Raw genomic sequence first — 16,582 nt, forward strand, 5'->3', positions numbered from 1 at the left:
ATCTGCTGAAATCCAAAGGGCATTTCCTTACATGTGACTTGACACTATCGCCTCGCTGTTTCTTAGGTTTGTTTTAGACTTCTTATATTTTGACTGTAATCATACACCTTGGTGAAGATATTTTTTAGTTGAATCTAGTTTGGGTCCTTTGAACTCTTTGTATCTGAATGTCTGTATCTCTTTGAAGACTTAGAGGAGTTTTTCAGCTATCATTTCATGAAATAAGTTTGCAGTACCTTCCTTTCTCACCTTCGGGAATTCTCACCATACAACTACCTTTTACCTAACGGTGTCCCCAGAGTCTCAGCAGCTTTCTTCCTTTCTTGTACCTATTTCAAAAGACCTGTTAACAATTCACAAATTCTCTCCTGTTGCTTCTTCTCTGTTCTAGAATTGCATTTTTTTAATCAACTTTTTTTTCAGTTCTAAGGTTCCTGGCTGGTTCTTTCTTTGGTGAAGTTGTTTCTCTGTAATATCTTTTTTTCTTTATAATATCTATATTCTGACACATCTTGCTGATGTTCATTAGGAATCATTATTTTAATTTTTTTTCAAGCGTTTCATAATATCCTTCAAACCAGGATATATTTCTGGAGATTCTGTATTTTGTTTTAAAAGGACGTTTCCCTAATCTGATGTGCGCAGAGCTGGTGATAACAGTTACTCTTTCCAATTTTATGGAGTAGCTGTTGTAGGAAAAGAATTTTTTTCATGTAGCTAGGATATAGAGTATGAGTCGGGTAGATTCTTTGTTAACAGGTGAGCTCAAAAGTGCAGCCTCTGTGTGATGTCTTCAGTCTGACTGATGTCACCACCCTAGTAGTCTCACAGTAGTGTATGACTTTGCACTGGACTTAGGATTCCAATGGTTCACAGCCTCAAGTCCCTCAGTGTTGCAGTTAGGTTTTGCAAGGGAATGGATTTAATTCAGGACACATAATTCATAGGATTATTCACCCAAAATGCCAAATGCAGAAGAGTACAGGAGCTCTGTCCACACACTGAGACCCAAAGAGTCCAGCTGACAGCCTGGGTCCCACAGCAGTGTCTTGCACAAGTCTAGCTGGAGGCCTAGAGCCTATGACAATGTCCCATGCAAGTCTGTACCAAGGATCTATGCTGGGAAGGCCTGAAGGTCAGTGGTGGAAGCTAGAAAGTCTGCACCAGCAGGATGAAGGATCTGTGCCAGCAGGCTGAGGGCTCTGCACTGGAGCCAGGAAGCAAGGCTCAAAGTAAGGACCACAGCTCCCCTGAAAAGTACCACAGCCATCTCAGCAATGCGGTCCTGAGCACCTCCGATGATGAGAACAGCCTAGTTCGTATCAGGGAAGCCATAGGGACGAGCTTCTCCATGAGAACCAACAGCACCATCATCCCCCTCCACCTCTTTTATGCTGCTGGCAGTGACCCTCAAGGAACCTTCCACACCCTACACCACGCTGACCCAGTTCAGCTGGGGGTTCCAAACTGCCCAGTAGCACTGGAGCTCCTAACAACAAATGCCATGTCTCAGTGGTGCAGACTGTGAGGGACTGCCCCCAAGTCTGTCCAAGAAAGCTCAGATCCGACCTCCAGTCCCCAGGCCAAGGGATATGACGGAGACGTTCCCTGGGACCCCAACAATGTGTGTGGGAAGATTTCTGGACTTTTGGCACTAGCAGGAAATAGTCCTGAGCCCCAGGATAGTATGACCGTCTCTAGGTCCCAGGGGATGAGCACAGCTGGTGCCAGCTCTGTGGCACCTGTAGTCATCGGCACAGGCCCTGGTCCTGTGGGGTGGTGAGGCTGTGGCTTTTAGTGCTGCTGGCTGCTTTCATGGAGGTGGAGTCCCAGACAGTATCTTCTCCAGGGCCCTAGAGACAAGTGCTGCTGTGGTCTCCAGTCCACAGGCTGTTAGCAAGACTATCCTCTGGGTCCCCCAGGGCATGTCAAAGTAACATCTAGTTCTGTGGCACTGGTGTCCAAATTTTTGGAGGCTGACGACCCTCCCATGGTCTCTCCAGTCCCAGAACTGCAGACTGTGGGCGGAGATGGTCCTGGGTTACACAGGCAAGTACAGGAGGTGCCAAAGCACTGGGAACCACAGTCCTGAAGCTATAAGACAACGCAGTGGGCAGTAAGCCTAGGTGATGCTGGGCATGTTGCTCCAGCAGCACCGGGTCTGGGAAGGGGACCGTCTCTCATTCTGCACAGGTGATACGGGTGGAGCTGAGCAGGTGCTCCTCAGCCAGCAGCTTCCCTTGTCCCCACCTTCTGCCTAGGGACAGGTGCAGTTTGCATTGTGCTTTCAAGAGGTGGCCTTCACTTGGGGATCACCCTCAGAGTCACTCAGTGCTGTGTTTTTTTTGTTGTTGTTGCCTTGGCTCTGGGTGGTAGACCTGCTACTGGGTACTCAGCCATCCTGAATCCTCTCTCCATAAATTTGGTGAGTAAATTAGGTTTTTTACTCACCAAGAGGAAAAATCAGTATAATCCCCCAAAGTAACTGTGAATTTTAATGGTCTTGAAATTAAAAGCTAGTTTTGGGCTTAATTGGCAATTGATTTCTCAAACTGTTATTCATACAAAAGAACATACATGACCTCATAATGTGTAAAACCTGGCTGGGTAAGCTTTCTCTAGAAACTAGAGGTATTTATACTTAGAATCAATACTGTTTCATTTCCTCAGGAAAATTTCTGTTATGGACTTTTAATTTTGAACCCAATGTTAACAAAGAAGAAGGAGCTGAGAAATACCTTACTCGTCACCTCTTATCTTATTCTTATTAAACAGAATTCTGGGGGTTAGGAAAAAGACATTCCAGTGTGCCTTGTTAAACTACAATACATTAACTAAAGATATAAACCAAACAGCTTATACTGATGGAACTTACAAATCTATTTACTTTTTTAAAGGGAAAAAATGAATTATAAAGGTAAATGAATATATTTACCTCGTAATGAACAAACTGGACCATTTTCTTGATTCTTAGAGCGCTTACTTCTGAACTGACTTGGAATATCTAATGAAAGGTCTGAAGAGGAGGTAAGAAAATAGCTGTTAAATGAGTGATTTTTCTCTTTATTGGTTTAATTTTCAAAGGAAAACCCCATGCCAAATACTCCTCACCTAAGAATGGATCAAACTTCCTGGACTCTGTCCCACAGATGAGGCAATTGACCTCGTTCTGGAGGACACCCCCGAAGACAGCCGTGACCACAGTTGAAGCTCCATTTCTAAAGAAACCACCGTGTGGGAAACCGCTCAGTAAAACTCACTTTGACATTCAAAAGCCTAAGATATCTGTAAAGACCCCCATCACTGCTCCTCTTGGGAAACAGATGTATCATTTATATTAAGTTATGAAGAAAGTCAGAGCTGTGTAGACAAACACTACAACTAAAAGTTTGTGGCTGCTGGCCTCCCCAGTTTACCCAGAAGCAAACCCCGGCCCTTTGTATGACAACACACAGTTACACACACGGCTGCAGGCCCAGACGACCCTGCCTGACCCATCCCTTAGAGAAGAAAGCACTGTTTTGTATTTGCATCATTCTGAGGCCTTCGTGGTACAGGGAATTCTTGCAATTTTGAATGTGAGGTGATCATGAAACCGAAGACCTATTTAGTAATTCTGGAAAAGTGCTGGATGTTACTGTGAACAAGCTTTTTCAAAGCTCTTCTAACAGTATCAGAAACAATTTTCTTGTGGAGAAAAAATAGACCCCCTTAAGAGCCAGGGGAAGAGTGCTGGAGGCCTGCTGTGAAGATGCAGTCAGAAAGGCATAACCCCTCAAACCACTTGAAGGGCCTGCCGCAACCTGATCAGCATGCAGTCGGGTTGCACCTGCTGCCTGCTTTCACTGCTTCCCCAAATGCTCATCTCATTCCTGCACCTCACCCTCAGACACGGTGCGACACAAAGCACCTATGCGGGCAGCGGGCACCTCAACAGCATTCTGCACGCACGGGCTGCACTCTGCGCCCTCCCCACGGACCGACTCCAGCCTTACAGCAGCCCTAGGAAGGCATCCTGACTTGCACAACAGGAAGTGAGGCCCAAGGCCCAAGGGGTACTGAAGGAACACGGCTCCAAGTCGCAAGTACACTATGCTCTTTTCTCCGCTGACTGAGATAGCATCAGTGGGCACTGCCGAGCGGGCACTGCCAAGCGGGCACTGAATAAGCACTCGCAGGACAGCTATGCGGCTGCTCCACCAGTGGGAAAGAAGATGGCAAATGGAAGCACGGCAGAGATGGAGCCACTGTGGAGACAAACCCAAGACTTTCTGTCTCAAAAATCTGATTCCTTCTCTAGCAAAAAAAGAAAAGTGCTTTCATTATCTTTAGAATTATGGGTGTAAGATATACTGGGGTTAGTAAGTTAAAGGAACAGAAGCCACCTGGGGAAAAGTAGGAACTAGTGACCATTTCAGGTGTTAGGTTGATACCTGTACCATGAAGAATCTACCAAGAAACACTGAAAATGGGCCACAATTCACCTTTCCAAGAGGATGCTCATGAAGGTACCCTGCACTAAAATAGCAACTGCTTCAAAAAGAGCAGTACATTTACACTCAGTGTAGGTTTTTCCTTTCTAATCCCTTCTCAGAGGAAATCAAGTTGTGGCTATCTGACATGTATGACCTTAAATTTAGATACACTATACTCTTAAAACAAGATTCATAGACAGATTTCAAAACTGCGGTTCCACTGTGATTCAGGAGCATTTAAATCTTGAGTACTTAGGTTCATATGCTGCAGAGACCTTTGACACCAAAGCTAACAACTGTGTATTAAAAAGAACACATCTACCCCCCTCCCACCGACCACTTTCTCTAGGGGTGGGAGTGTTTGTGTCAGTAAAGACAGTACTTCACAGGAGGTATTTTTCTAGTTTTAGAAAATATTGTTAGATCCTGAAATGCCTCCTCCAGTGCACGGAAGGAAATAAAAGTAATCTCTGAAATTTTTAGTAATTGGTATATTTTCTTGTCTATTCCTGAGTAATTACTGTTCTTTAAAATGTCATGAGAGGATTTATACACAAATGCAGAAAGCACATAAGCCGCAGACCTGGGGCCCCCCAAGAGTGCCACAGCCTTGCGCACACAGCACCCGCACTCACGTTGCACACTGTCCTGGGCAGGGCAGGGCCCAATGCCAGGTCCTTGATGTAAGACTGCCAAACTGCAACGCAAATAGGATTTTTCACCTCATACTAGTTTTAGTTCAGTGCTGATGGGAAAACAATTTTACCAAGTCACAAGTTGTTCCTGTTCTCTACAGGAACCACAGGTACAGGACCTAGAGGGACAAGTACTCTGTGCACACAGCTGCCCTCTTGAGGCTGCCAGGCCAGCTGGGAGGCTGCCCAGTCACTCTAAAGCTCTGGTCTTTCTGAGCCAGATTCACTGACTGCCCAGGGACACCACACTGGTTGTATGTACGTACTGCTCTCTCCCTTCTCTCAGACAAGTCTGTCTTATAAATTCCATTCCTCTATAGATCAGCACCAAACATTTCTCACAAATCTGAATAAAGGAAAACTTGACCAAAATTCAAACTAAAGTATCAGAAAAGTATGCCTTCCTCAGGCAAAATAAATGCTCTAACCTCAAATTATATTTTAGGCTATTAATGCATGGGGAAGCTATGCAAAAGTTTTGTTTTATTCAGCGACAGGCAAGAAAACAAGTTTGAAAACTTACAGATTCCTCAATTTCATTAAGAAAGAGAAACTTCAAGAAAACTGGCTTTATGTTAAGTTTTTGGCTCTCGTGAGCATGTGGAGCTCTGCTAGGGGTGTGGCTTAGCAGCGAAGGCAGGAGGCCCTGAGTCCAAGCCTCTGCCCTATACCCTCACACTGTTCAATACCCTGGCAGGATAACCTTCTAAATGCTAAACCATTCGAATATTGTCCACTTTGGCAGGTTTTTAAATCATCCATACCAGAAACTTAACAACTACCCCAGCACGCGAATGCCACAGGCCTCTGGTGTAAAAGCCAGAGGCACAGAGCTCCTCCCCTTGGTCACAGAGCTCAAGGGCGCAGAGGGCCCAGTACAAGTGCAGGGAGCTGCTCTCCTTTCCAGAATCGATGGACACCCCAAGAGACATCTCCACAAAGGAAAACTTAGTCTTACATGCAGCATTTGTTACTTGCAGCCAAGGAAGAATTCTCCTGCAGAATTGCCGTTCCGGAAACCCCGTTGAAACCGCCCTGGAGCTCCAGGTGGAGGTGGTCCAGAAGGTAGCGCATAAACTCATGGGCATCCTGCTGCTGGTAGCCCCTGAAAGCAAACAGAGATGGTCACGGGGAGGGTCCACCCGCCCTGCTACCCTTCGCTGCACAGTGCCATACAGACTGCGCAGGAGCTCTCCTCAGAACAGAACACAGCTTCAGACTCCTGGAAACAGCGTGAACAGCAGGAACAGAGCTGTAATGGTATTCTCCACGGACCTCCCCTGACCGAGGAGGCTGCGAATCACCTAGCGAGTCTTAAGTGAGAGTGCAACAGGCCTAACTGTGTCTCCCAGACAAACCCCGATGCTTCCTGCTAGCACTCGCCAGAAATCAGCTATAAACTCCAAGACAGGAAATAAAATAGAACTCCACAGCTTGAACAATACTAATTATTAAACGCTGACAGAAAGAAAGAAAGAAATAAAGAAAGAAAGAAAGAAAGAAAGAAAGAAAGAAAGAAAGAAAGAAAAGCTTTAAGGAGTTTAAGATGGTGAATGTTCAGGGGCTGGGGATTTAGCTCAGCGGCATAAGCGCCTGCCTTGCAAGCAGGCAGTCGTGAGTTCGATCCCTGGTACTGATAAAAATGAAAAAGACCAAAAAAAAAGATGGTGAATATTCTATATATGCATGACAGCGTTTATTACTTATCTTTTCAGATAGGGTCTCCCTATGCAGTTCAGGCTGGCCTTGAGCTCATTTTGTAGGCCAGACTGGTCTTGAACTTGCAATGATTCTCCTGCCTCAGCCTGTGCAGTACTGGGATTACAGGGTACACCACCATGATTTAAAACTTCGAATAGCTTTTGAATGAAAAACTGTACTGACTTGCCAGCTATGGTGGTACACGTCTGTAATCCCAACACTCCAGACACTGAGGTGGGAAGATTGCCAAAAATTCGAGGCTAGACTGGACTACACATGAAGACTCCATCTCAAACAAACAAACAAAAAAAAACCCCTCACACTGAGTCATATATACTTTATAGCCTCGAGAGCATGTGTGTGTAAAACAATGTATTGTATTACTACTTGCACTAATACACATTAGAATGCACACAGAAAACTGACAGCTGGCTGGAAGGTTTGGGAGACTGAGATAAAACAAATCAAGATTACGATAAATATTTATGTCTATAAAACTGTAACAGGAAAGACTTGTCTATGTTTTATCATCATGGAAGTTTCTCTTTAATGCATCTTCTAAGTGGATCTGCTGTGTTTTTTAACAGTCAGTACTACCGTCACTCTCCCATCCCAGGCAATGGGTCCTTGAAAAAAATTCTACCAGTTTCCTTTAATATGTGTATTCCCCCCCACCTTTCTGAAAACAGCCTCTAATCAATGGAACTTATAGTCAGAAGTCAAAACTATTGGGGCTGGGGATTTAGCTAAGTGGCATAAGCGCCTGCCTTGCAAGCAGGCAGTCAGTCCTGAGTCCGATTCCTGGTACTGATAAAAACGAAAAAGACAAAAAAAAAAAGAAGAAGAAGAAGTCAAAACTATTGTGTTTAGCAAGTTAGTATAAAGATATGTTGGTGTATTTTTTGCAAGGCTCAGTTGAATATGTCAAAATTCAAAAAAGTATTTGAAGTTGGTAACTAAAGTAGTATACCAAAGAAGATGCTTTAAATATTTTCAACACTGTATCTACTTGCTTTCATGATTGGTAGTACCTAAAATTCTCACGTATACAATTTCATGCTCTCCTCAAAAAAAACCTACTATCTAAATTGTCATCTTCCTAGACTGCCAAAGCGAATGCTTTGCAGTTATACAATTTGTATTTTAATTGGGTTAACAAATATTCATGTCCTTTCAAAAAAAAACAATCTGGCCAGGCATGGTGGTGCAAACCTGTAATCCCAGCACTAAGGATGCTAAGACAAGAGGATCACGGTAAATTTGAGGCCAGCCTAGGCCAATCTGAACTACACAGTGAAACCTTGTCTCAAAAAAAAAAAAAAATCTGCCAGAAGTACATTAATGAATTTTTCAACCATAACATGATTCTCTTGTATCAAGTTGCTAAGACCATTACAAACACATTTTCTTTAGCCTGCATGAGATTATAGAACAGCAGCTGAATAATAATGATGTACATTATGAGTTTTAATGGAATTTATCAGAAAAGTGTCTGGTTCTTCTAATAAGACTTGGAATTTTTCTGATTCTAACTAAAGACAATTTTACACACCTCTCTTTTAAATAATTGGCTTGTTTATTGGCTTGTCTAATTGGCTTGTTTATTTTGGAATTGGGCAAACTTTATAAAATATAATGTTTCCTATAGTTCAATTTTTAAAATTTTTAGTATTTCTTTGGCTTCTCTGACAACCTTAATGCACAGCATTTAACATGTTACACTGAGCAAACTTCAGTTACCTCCTTTCTCAATTACACAAGCCAGGCCTCAGAATTCCCTCTGCAGTCCACTCACTTCCTCATTTTATACTCATGTTAAAGGAAACCTTCTTCATGTTCAAGCGCGCCGTGTACACTTCATGCACATTTTCTAGTGGTGTCACAACAAGTCACTTGCAAACTAATGAGAAGTGGATTTGTGGGAACTCGTATCTCCACAACACACCAAACTCAACAGAAAAGAACATAGAGAAGTAACAGGGTTCCCACTGGAAGGCAGTTCCTTATCTTCGCTTGACCTGACCTCAGACAAGATTACTCCTTCTCCTTCTGGACAGAAAGAGCACCCCAGGAGCTGTCCTGAGCTGATGAGAAGTCGTAACTGGCGAGCACACTGCAGATGTGGAAACCTGAATAAAAGGTCCTGAAGCACCCTTTCTGGATGGGTGGCCAAGGAAAAGGCACAGCCTTGAGGCACAGTGTACAGGAAAACGCAGCTGTCTCTTCACCAGAAACTACAGCCCGTGAGGACAGCTACCTTAAATGTATCCAAATACTAAAGAACCAAAGAAAAAGTACTTTGATATACATGCTCAAGAGTAAAAAGTGAGCATTTCAAATAGTGAAACACATCACAGGACACACAAGCACAAGCATCTATGTGGTGCCACATGTGCTTAAGTGACATATACCTGTGCATTATGAGTTATTTTCTAGTAGTGCCAATTATGAGTTGTTCTAGTAGTGCCAATACATAATCCACAAAACAGCAAAGATAGATAAGTAGCATATGCCAGGCCAGGGATACAGGTCTGTGGCTCAGTGCCTGCCTGGCAAATGAGACATCATGAGTTTGATTCCCAGTTCCAAAATAAAAAAATAAAAAATAAAAACAGAGCCATCGTTGATAGCCTTCAGACTGTTGATACATGACTCAATCGTGAAAGTGTCACAATGAAGAAGCAGCATTTGCCTCTCTATAGCATCTAATTGTGACATTCTTGAAACTCCCTCAAAAATACTTTGCACATGTTAGCGTTTTAGGTAATTTTCTTACTTAAAATATCTAATATTCATACAAGAAATCTAAATTACTGTTTTTGAGCATTATCTTCAAAACCAAATACACTGAGTTATTCTTGTCTAGTATCTGGAACCAATCACGGCCCAGTCTCCTTAAGACAAGAACACCAGAAAATGAGAAAGAACATCCAATAACACATTTCTCAGAAGAACTGATATTTAAATGTAAAAACATAACTAATACTTAAGTGTAAAATATAATATTCTCAGCCTTTCTCTATTTACAAATATTCCAAAAGATTAAAGTACTAAATGCAAAAATCTATTGCCCACAAAGATCTTTTATTACAGTCTGTAACCAAGAACAGCTAAACAATAATGTTTCAGAATAATTTATTTTCTCGTTACTTTTAAACATTAATTGTAATAACTAATTTAAAAAGAAAAAAAAAACTTCAAGTTGTTTTAGGAAGCCAAAGCAAATAAATCAGCTTGTATATGCAATAGGAATAGCACGCAGATGATAGGAAAAGCAAACAAAAACTGCTGGACCTGATGTGACTTATCAACAGACTTCCCTGGAGTGTTTGCATTAAACTGTATCAGAAAGAGAGGGATCTCAAGGCAAATACCATAAGCAGAAGCAGATGACACACAAAGATAACCGATCCAACAAGACAAACCCAATGTTAAAGGAAAACAAGGAGGAACAGGCCAGACCAAGACTATCAAAAATCACAAAAACACACTGACCTAGCAAGTCATCTGAGATCTGAAAAAGATTATTCACTGCAGCCCTGCTTAGAGGAGAAGAGATTAAAAGTAACCACTGGCAGGGTCCGTGCTGGTGAATCTTAACAGAGTGACTGGATGAAGAGGCTGCTGGGAGGGACTGGTTGCAGGGCCTCTAATCCTGGGGTGGGGGCTGGTCCTCTTAGAGCCACAGCTGGATGCCGTAGGCCCTGGGAGGTGGTGCTCACATAGAGGGACTTTCAAGACAGGTGGTCTCACACCAGGCACTCCTCCCTGCTCTGCTCTATTAGGCTTTTAGTGTCATGTTTCTTCCTGGGAACCAACAAGGTGATGGACTAAAACCTCTAAAACCATGATTCAAATAAACTATTTTGACCTTTAAGTTGGCCACAGCAACAAATGGGAAACTCTTATGTCACTTACAATATAAGTATAAAAGGGACCAAGGAAGCTGTGTACTACTAAGAATCATTGTCACAGACTGTCACAAAAGATACACAGAAATCTGGTATCCCTGGTTGCTTCTAGAAAACTGCTAGAGAACAAAGTAAAATAGTCACTGCTTATTTTTTAACCTTTTGAACTTTGTCTATTTTGCCTATTAAACAGTAAGATATTTTTATAGAAAAGAAAATGCCCAGAAAAATTGACACACTAGGAGGGCAGAAATGTGGTAAGCAGGCATCTCTGCTGGTAAAGATCAAAATTTAAGGGGAATTTTCTCTACTAAGTAGCTAAAAAACTTTTTTTCTGTAGTGGTACTAAATTTTGGGTTGACAGGAGAAAAAACGATAGCCTTCATCTCTGTAACCGAAGCTGATTACCCTCCATCCATTTAATAAAGTTGCTCCTGCTAACAGATGCATGCTTCTACTTGAGTCCTCACATTGAAGGCAACTAAATTCCTTAGAGGCGGCTGTGTGTCACTCAAGGAAAATGGGCTTCCTCACAGGTATTGACTTGGGACTTTGATTGCAGACTCACTGTGCTCCCAAGCAGGCGCTGCCCACAGGTGGTTTATAGAAACTAAAACGGGCAGATTAAGATATAGAAGGGTAACAGGAAAAGTAGAGGTACTGTGTAAAAACAGAATGTTTGGATACTTCCAAGGATGAAAGAGCAAGGTCACCCTAGGGAGCAGGGGAAGAGGATACAATCAGTGGATCTTACTCAAGGCATGTAAGCAAATCCCTGCCGGCAACACCAGTACCAGCCAAGCCCAGGTGCACTTGGAGTCCATTTTGGGTCGCAAGGCTCCCCATGTATACAAGACTGCACACAAGCTGCTTGTCACTTTCTCAGTTTTGACTTCTCTAAAATGGAGGTAACAATCCCTACCTTGTGGGGAATTTTTTTGTGGCTCATGCATATCCACCACATTGTAGACATTCAATAAATGGAAACTATTGTGTAAGAATAAAATGCAAAGCCCCAAAATAGTGTAGCAGTGCGGAACAACTGCAGGGAGAGGAAGCAGAGAGCATGGTTCCCCGGAACTGAGCGGGAACTGACAGTTGGGGAACCAGGATGAAAGGATTTGGCAGGACCAGGGCCCGGAGGACAAGCCAGGCCACACTGCAGCCTGGAGGCAAAGTGAAACCAACATCTGCGCTGCTCACCAGGAATGGAGAACCACACTGGACGGGCAAGGAGCACGCAGCACTCTGCTTCCTGAGCAGCCTGCACAAGGGCCGGAAGGCCAGGGACTCGGCACAGCACCGCAGCCCAGCACGGAGCAGATGGGGGGAAGACGGACAAGACACCACTGCAGGGAAGGCCGAGTCAGGAGGGTGTTGGGGCCCAGGGCCACCCTGTGCCCTCCTCCCTCCACAGCAATCCCCACAGGCGGCTTCACCCCTTCTTGGTTCCTCCTTCCCCTACCACAGAGCAGAGGGCTTTAAAGTGTTTTCCCTTTTCTCTTCTCTTCTCCCATCTGGCATCACCCAGCCCCCAAGCCCCCGGGCTTTAGTATGATTTATAAAACTGCTGTCCAGTACTGATGATCACCACTAGAGGATATGCACCTTGCATTTTGTAGCCTCTCAGTCAAGACCCGGGCTGTCACGATGCTCATGGTACCACAACACACATTCCTCCTCTGGGCCAAAGCAAGACCCAGTACAGGTCTCATGGTTCTGTTGTTTCCCGGCTGGCCCTGATCCACAGGGCTGCAATGCATTAACCTGTCACTGCTACAGGCTTGGGGATAATCCCGACTGAGTGGTCGGCTTCCGGTCCACCAATCTGCCAATCTGTCTGCTGAACACCCCTCTCCCCCAGGGAGAGTGGCGGGCAGCAGAGCTCCTAACCCAAGACTCAGGCCAGAGTGGACTGCAGGAGGCCTGGTCCCACAGGAGGAGGCCAGGTCTGTGCCAGCTCTGGTGTAGCCTGGAGGGAGCAGGGGCATCTCCGGGCTTGGGTGCTCAGGCCCTGCTGAAGATGCTGCCTGGGAACCACAGGTGCAGTGTCTCCTGGGAGTAAATCACCTGCGTTCCCACCAGACATTGTACAGGCTCCTTGGACCTGTGTATTTCCAGATTTATAGAGCAATGTGGGGTCGTGTTCTGTTCTCTTAGGGTTCTCCGTGTTTTCAGGTTACTTTTGGGTATCTGTTTTTACACTGGCTCTGATGTAAAATGTCTAGATTCTCCCCATCGTCTGGGCTCCCTCTCTAGGACTTCGCCCCAGACCCTGATGACAAGGTTAACATCCATCTGTATCCCTTTTCCAAACTCACAAACCCCATAAATTCCCCGAGCTCAGCTCCCTCCCAGTCGCTCCTATCTTCTCCAGGATGCGTCTTGGATCCTCCCCACCCTAAGCCTTCGGCTCCTTTGTATAGTGCCTAGCTTCCTGTGCTCCCAGCGGGCAGGTCCTCCTCCTGTGGTGGACAGGCCACATGCTCTCCTCCATCACAGTGAACCCGCTTTCTACCGTATCTCATCCTTTCACTATCTTAGTTATTTTTCTTGTTGCTGACACCGTATACCGATTGCACCATAAGTGAGTCTCACACTCAAGATCAGCCACCTCTGAAAAAGCTCCACCTATAACGCTTCAAGGGGACATCTAAACCCAAAATGTCCTCTGAAAATTCTCAACATTAACCCTTCAACTCAACCAGAAGTACTCCAATAAAATCATACCCCACATGGACCTTTTCTTCTCATCTACCACTCTCCTCACTTCAGACTTCCCCCTTTGGTTCTAAAACTACTCATCCAACTACCTCTCTTCTCCCTGCCCCACCTCCCCTACCTGGCTGCACAGCAACCACAGATAATCATCAATGCAATAGCCAGGGCAGGACACTGCAAGGGGTCTCGACAGAAGGGCTGCACGGCCGCCTCTGTGGATGCTGTTGCTACCAGAAGTAATTACTTTGGCAAATCATAGGGACAAAGTTCAAGTCACTTAAAGTAAGGAACAGAAGGAATAAATACTAGCACTGAACATAAAAAGCTAAAAAAAGTTCCTCATGAAGAGGCAACAGCCTACTAAACATCTCCATCTAAACTACAAACTCTCATTTCTCTAGTCCCTAACCTGCAGTAATGCCTCCAAATAAAGCAGAGGAAAAAAGAGGGAGGCATACATAATTATATGTATGTACTTAGAAATACACACAGGAGAATGGGGAAGCAAGGAAAGAAAAGATCTCCAACCCCCTCCAACTCTCCCAGGCAGAGCAAGGCCAAAAAATACCAGGTAGCAGAAACCTATGAAGAGTTCTCAGAAGGGATTACGGGGTCTCACCAAGGTGCTAAATTGCACAACCTTGCAATCCTGCTTCAGTCTCCCAGAGACCTGGGATTAACAGCCAAGCGCCCCCACACTCAGCTGTGGCTAACTGCGTGAAGCAGCCGACCATGTGACCAGCCTAGAATAGCGACTACAATACCACAGGTCACTGCTGACCTCACTACAACTTTTGTAGCTGGAATAAAGAGACAGTGTATGATGTTATTTATTCTTTTTGAGACTGTGAAAGAGCCAAGGAAATTCTGTCAGTAGGGGTTCCTAGCACATATAAACATCATATTTTTAGCAAAAACATTCTTTGTTAAAGATCTTTCTAATGTCCATGATTTCCATGTATTCTTCTTTTAAAACATCCATTACTTAGAGTATTTAGAACACCATCACTTTATCACAATTTTTTAGAGGTAGTATAAAGACTAACATTAACGCTTTAGACTACTCTTCAATACTTACCTAAAATTGGGCATAATCTTCCACACAACATAAAACAAGGACTCAGGACTAAAGGCGGTCTGACTGCCTTGCCACAAAGCGCATAGTGTCTTTCTGAACTCCTCTACCAAGGACCTGGAGAAGAGGAAGGGAAGATGCCCTTATCATTGGGGTGGTACTCTTTCAGGGCATGATCTGCTGCTGTACAAGACACTTGATAAATAAAAATAAGAACTCTGAGAGGGCAGCTGCTTCTGACAGCTAAGTAAGTGCATCTCAGAAGCCCCTGAGAACAGCAGTAATTACTCACAAAATTCATTTTTTAACCACATGGTTTTAATCTTAGTGAGCCAAACTACCGCCACATTTGTACACTTTGAATTTAAAAAAAAAAAAAAAGAAACAATACAGCAGTGGATAATTTCCAAACTGCATTAGCGGTGCTCTCCCAAGGCCCGTCCCACCCTCCCAGCCTCAGGTCCCTGCAGCCAGCTGAGCTCTGAGGCTCAGCTCTGCATCACTGGTTCTCAGACCCACAGCCAAGATCCGACTGTCTGTCTCCTGCCTTCCATTCACACAGCCCTGCTGCCCACAGGGATCCCTGTGGAGGGTGCCCCCGTCTTTATATTCTTCCAGCACCTGCCATTCCTGGACCCCCTCCTATGGCCCCCAACACCCACTCTGTACTAACAGCAGGACTTGCTTTTCTGGTCCAGCATGTGAACCCCCAGATGTAAACTGCTGAGTGTGACCCAACTTTTAGAAAATATCCTTAAAGACAAAAGTGGCTCTTCTTCTTAATCCCTTCCTTTATCTCCCCAACCTAGAATGAGGATGTGATAGTGGTGCTCGGCCACCATCTGAGCCCATGAGGAGCACCCAGTTTAGGGCAATGAACAGAAGCCAGGAGCCTTATGATTTCACATGACAGTCCTGGACAATGTCCTGTCTTCACAGAAGATAAACCACAGATGTTCACGTCACCATTAAATTTGGTTTGCTACACAAATAGGTAAACTGACCAGCTCAACTTCAACTTCTGATTTATTCTATCTCTTGATTTACTCACTTAGGCATGGTTACTTGATTGGCAGATACTTCGGAGAGCCTGGCTCTTTCTCACCCCTGTAACCTAGTCACTGCCCACGTCTGGGCACTCACCAACTGCCAGGTCCTGGCCAGAGACTCAGAGCCCACCCGCCTCCCACCCCACCAGCTCAAAGGGCTGCCAATCCAGCCTCCCTAGCAGCCCCAGCAGAGGTCTGCCGCCTGGATTCCTCCGCCAACTTGAAGCAGGGTGTATGGACAGTTCCCTATCTCTCTGGCAGTAGTTGCAGCAGTGACCACCCTTTAAAGGTCTAGAGAAAGCAGACTCAGTGGCAGTCACTGCCCCCACGTCCGCAGTACTACACCAAGGCAGCAGTGTCTGATGGGACGGTACAGGGTGAGGGTGGCCATCCCTGACTTCTGTGCCCCCACCCCACCCCGGCAGTGGCTGGCTCACAACAGCCCTTCAGCAGATTCCTGTTGTCTGAATCAGCCATCAGGGATGACCGTAGCCTGTACCTGAACTCTGACTGACACCAATGCACTGTGCACAGACTCTGCCCACCTCAGGCTGCTGCCATCTCCCAACCCCAGCCGACCGAAGTTACAGCTCACCCTGCATGCTGCTACCCTTCCCGTGCCACTCCCACAAGAGCGCTCCACAACTGTGCCAATGCCTGGGCCCCACTGCGACCAGTGGTGGCACACCCTCACTTGGCCACTGAGGCAAGGTCTGGGGAACAGTGTGGGATGAGCGGCTATTGAGGCTGGGGGCATGGAGATGGAATGCGGATCAGACATTAAATACAGACAGGCTGTAAATCACAGCCCTGTTCCAGAAAAAAAAACAAACATATGCACCCTATCATCATGAGGATATGGCAGATCTTTTGAACCCTACTCAGGGGGAGGCTGCTGCAATCAATCTGAATATAGGGTTAGTCCTCAGTGATTACTTGCCTGTTTTTTCCCTTC

General features: G+C 45.0%; 1 protein-coding gene across 8 annotated transcripts in view; it reads right to left on the reverse strand.

Annotated features, from left to right (window-relative positions):
* Usp3 (ubiquitin specific peptidase 3) overlaps nt 1–16,582 on the reverse strand; it is an 80,181-nt gene that overhangs the window by 5,685 nt on the left and 57,914 nt on the right. For all 8 annotated transcript variants that reach the window (XM_063246780.1, XM_013141400.3, XM_063246778.1 and 5 more), the window contains 4 exons: nt 14,582–14,695; nt 6,129–6,275; nt 3,112–3,218; nt 2,936–3,016 (listed from right to left, as the gene is read on the reverse strand). In XM_063246780.1, the coding sequence (XP_063102850.1) occupies nt 2,936–3,016; nt 3,112–3,218; nt 6,129–6,275; nt 14,582–14,695 (449 nt within the window). The remainder of the gene's footprint in view (nt 1–2,935; nt 3,017–3,111; nt 3,219–6,128; nt 6,276–14,581; nt 14,696–16,582) is intronic.

Source organism: Cavia porcellus, unplaced genomic scaffold (assembly GCF_034190915.1).
Source record: "Cavia porcellus strain 051 isolate PalLab524CR breed Dunkin Hartley unplaced genomic scaffold, mCavPor4.1 scaffold_4, whole genome shotgun sequence".
Lineage (NCBI taxonomy): Eukaryota > Metazoa > Chordata > Mammalia > Rodentia > Caviidae > Cavia > Cavia porcellus.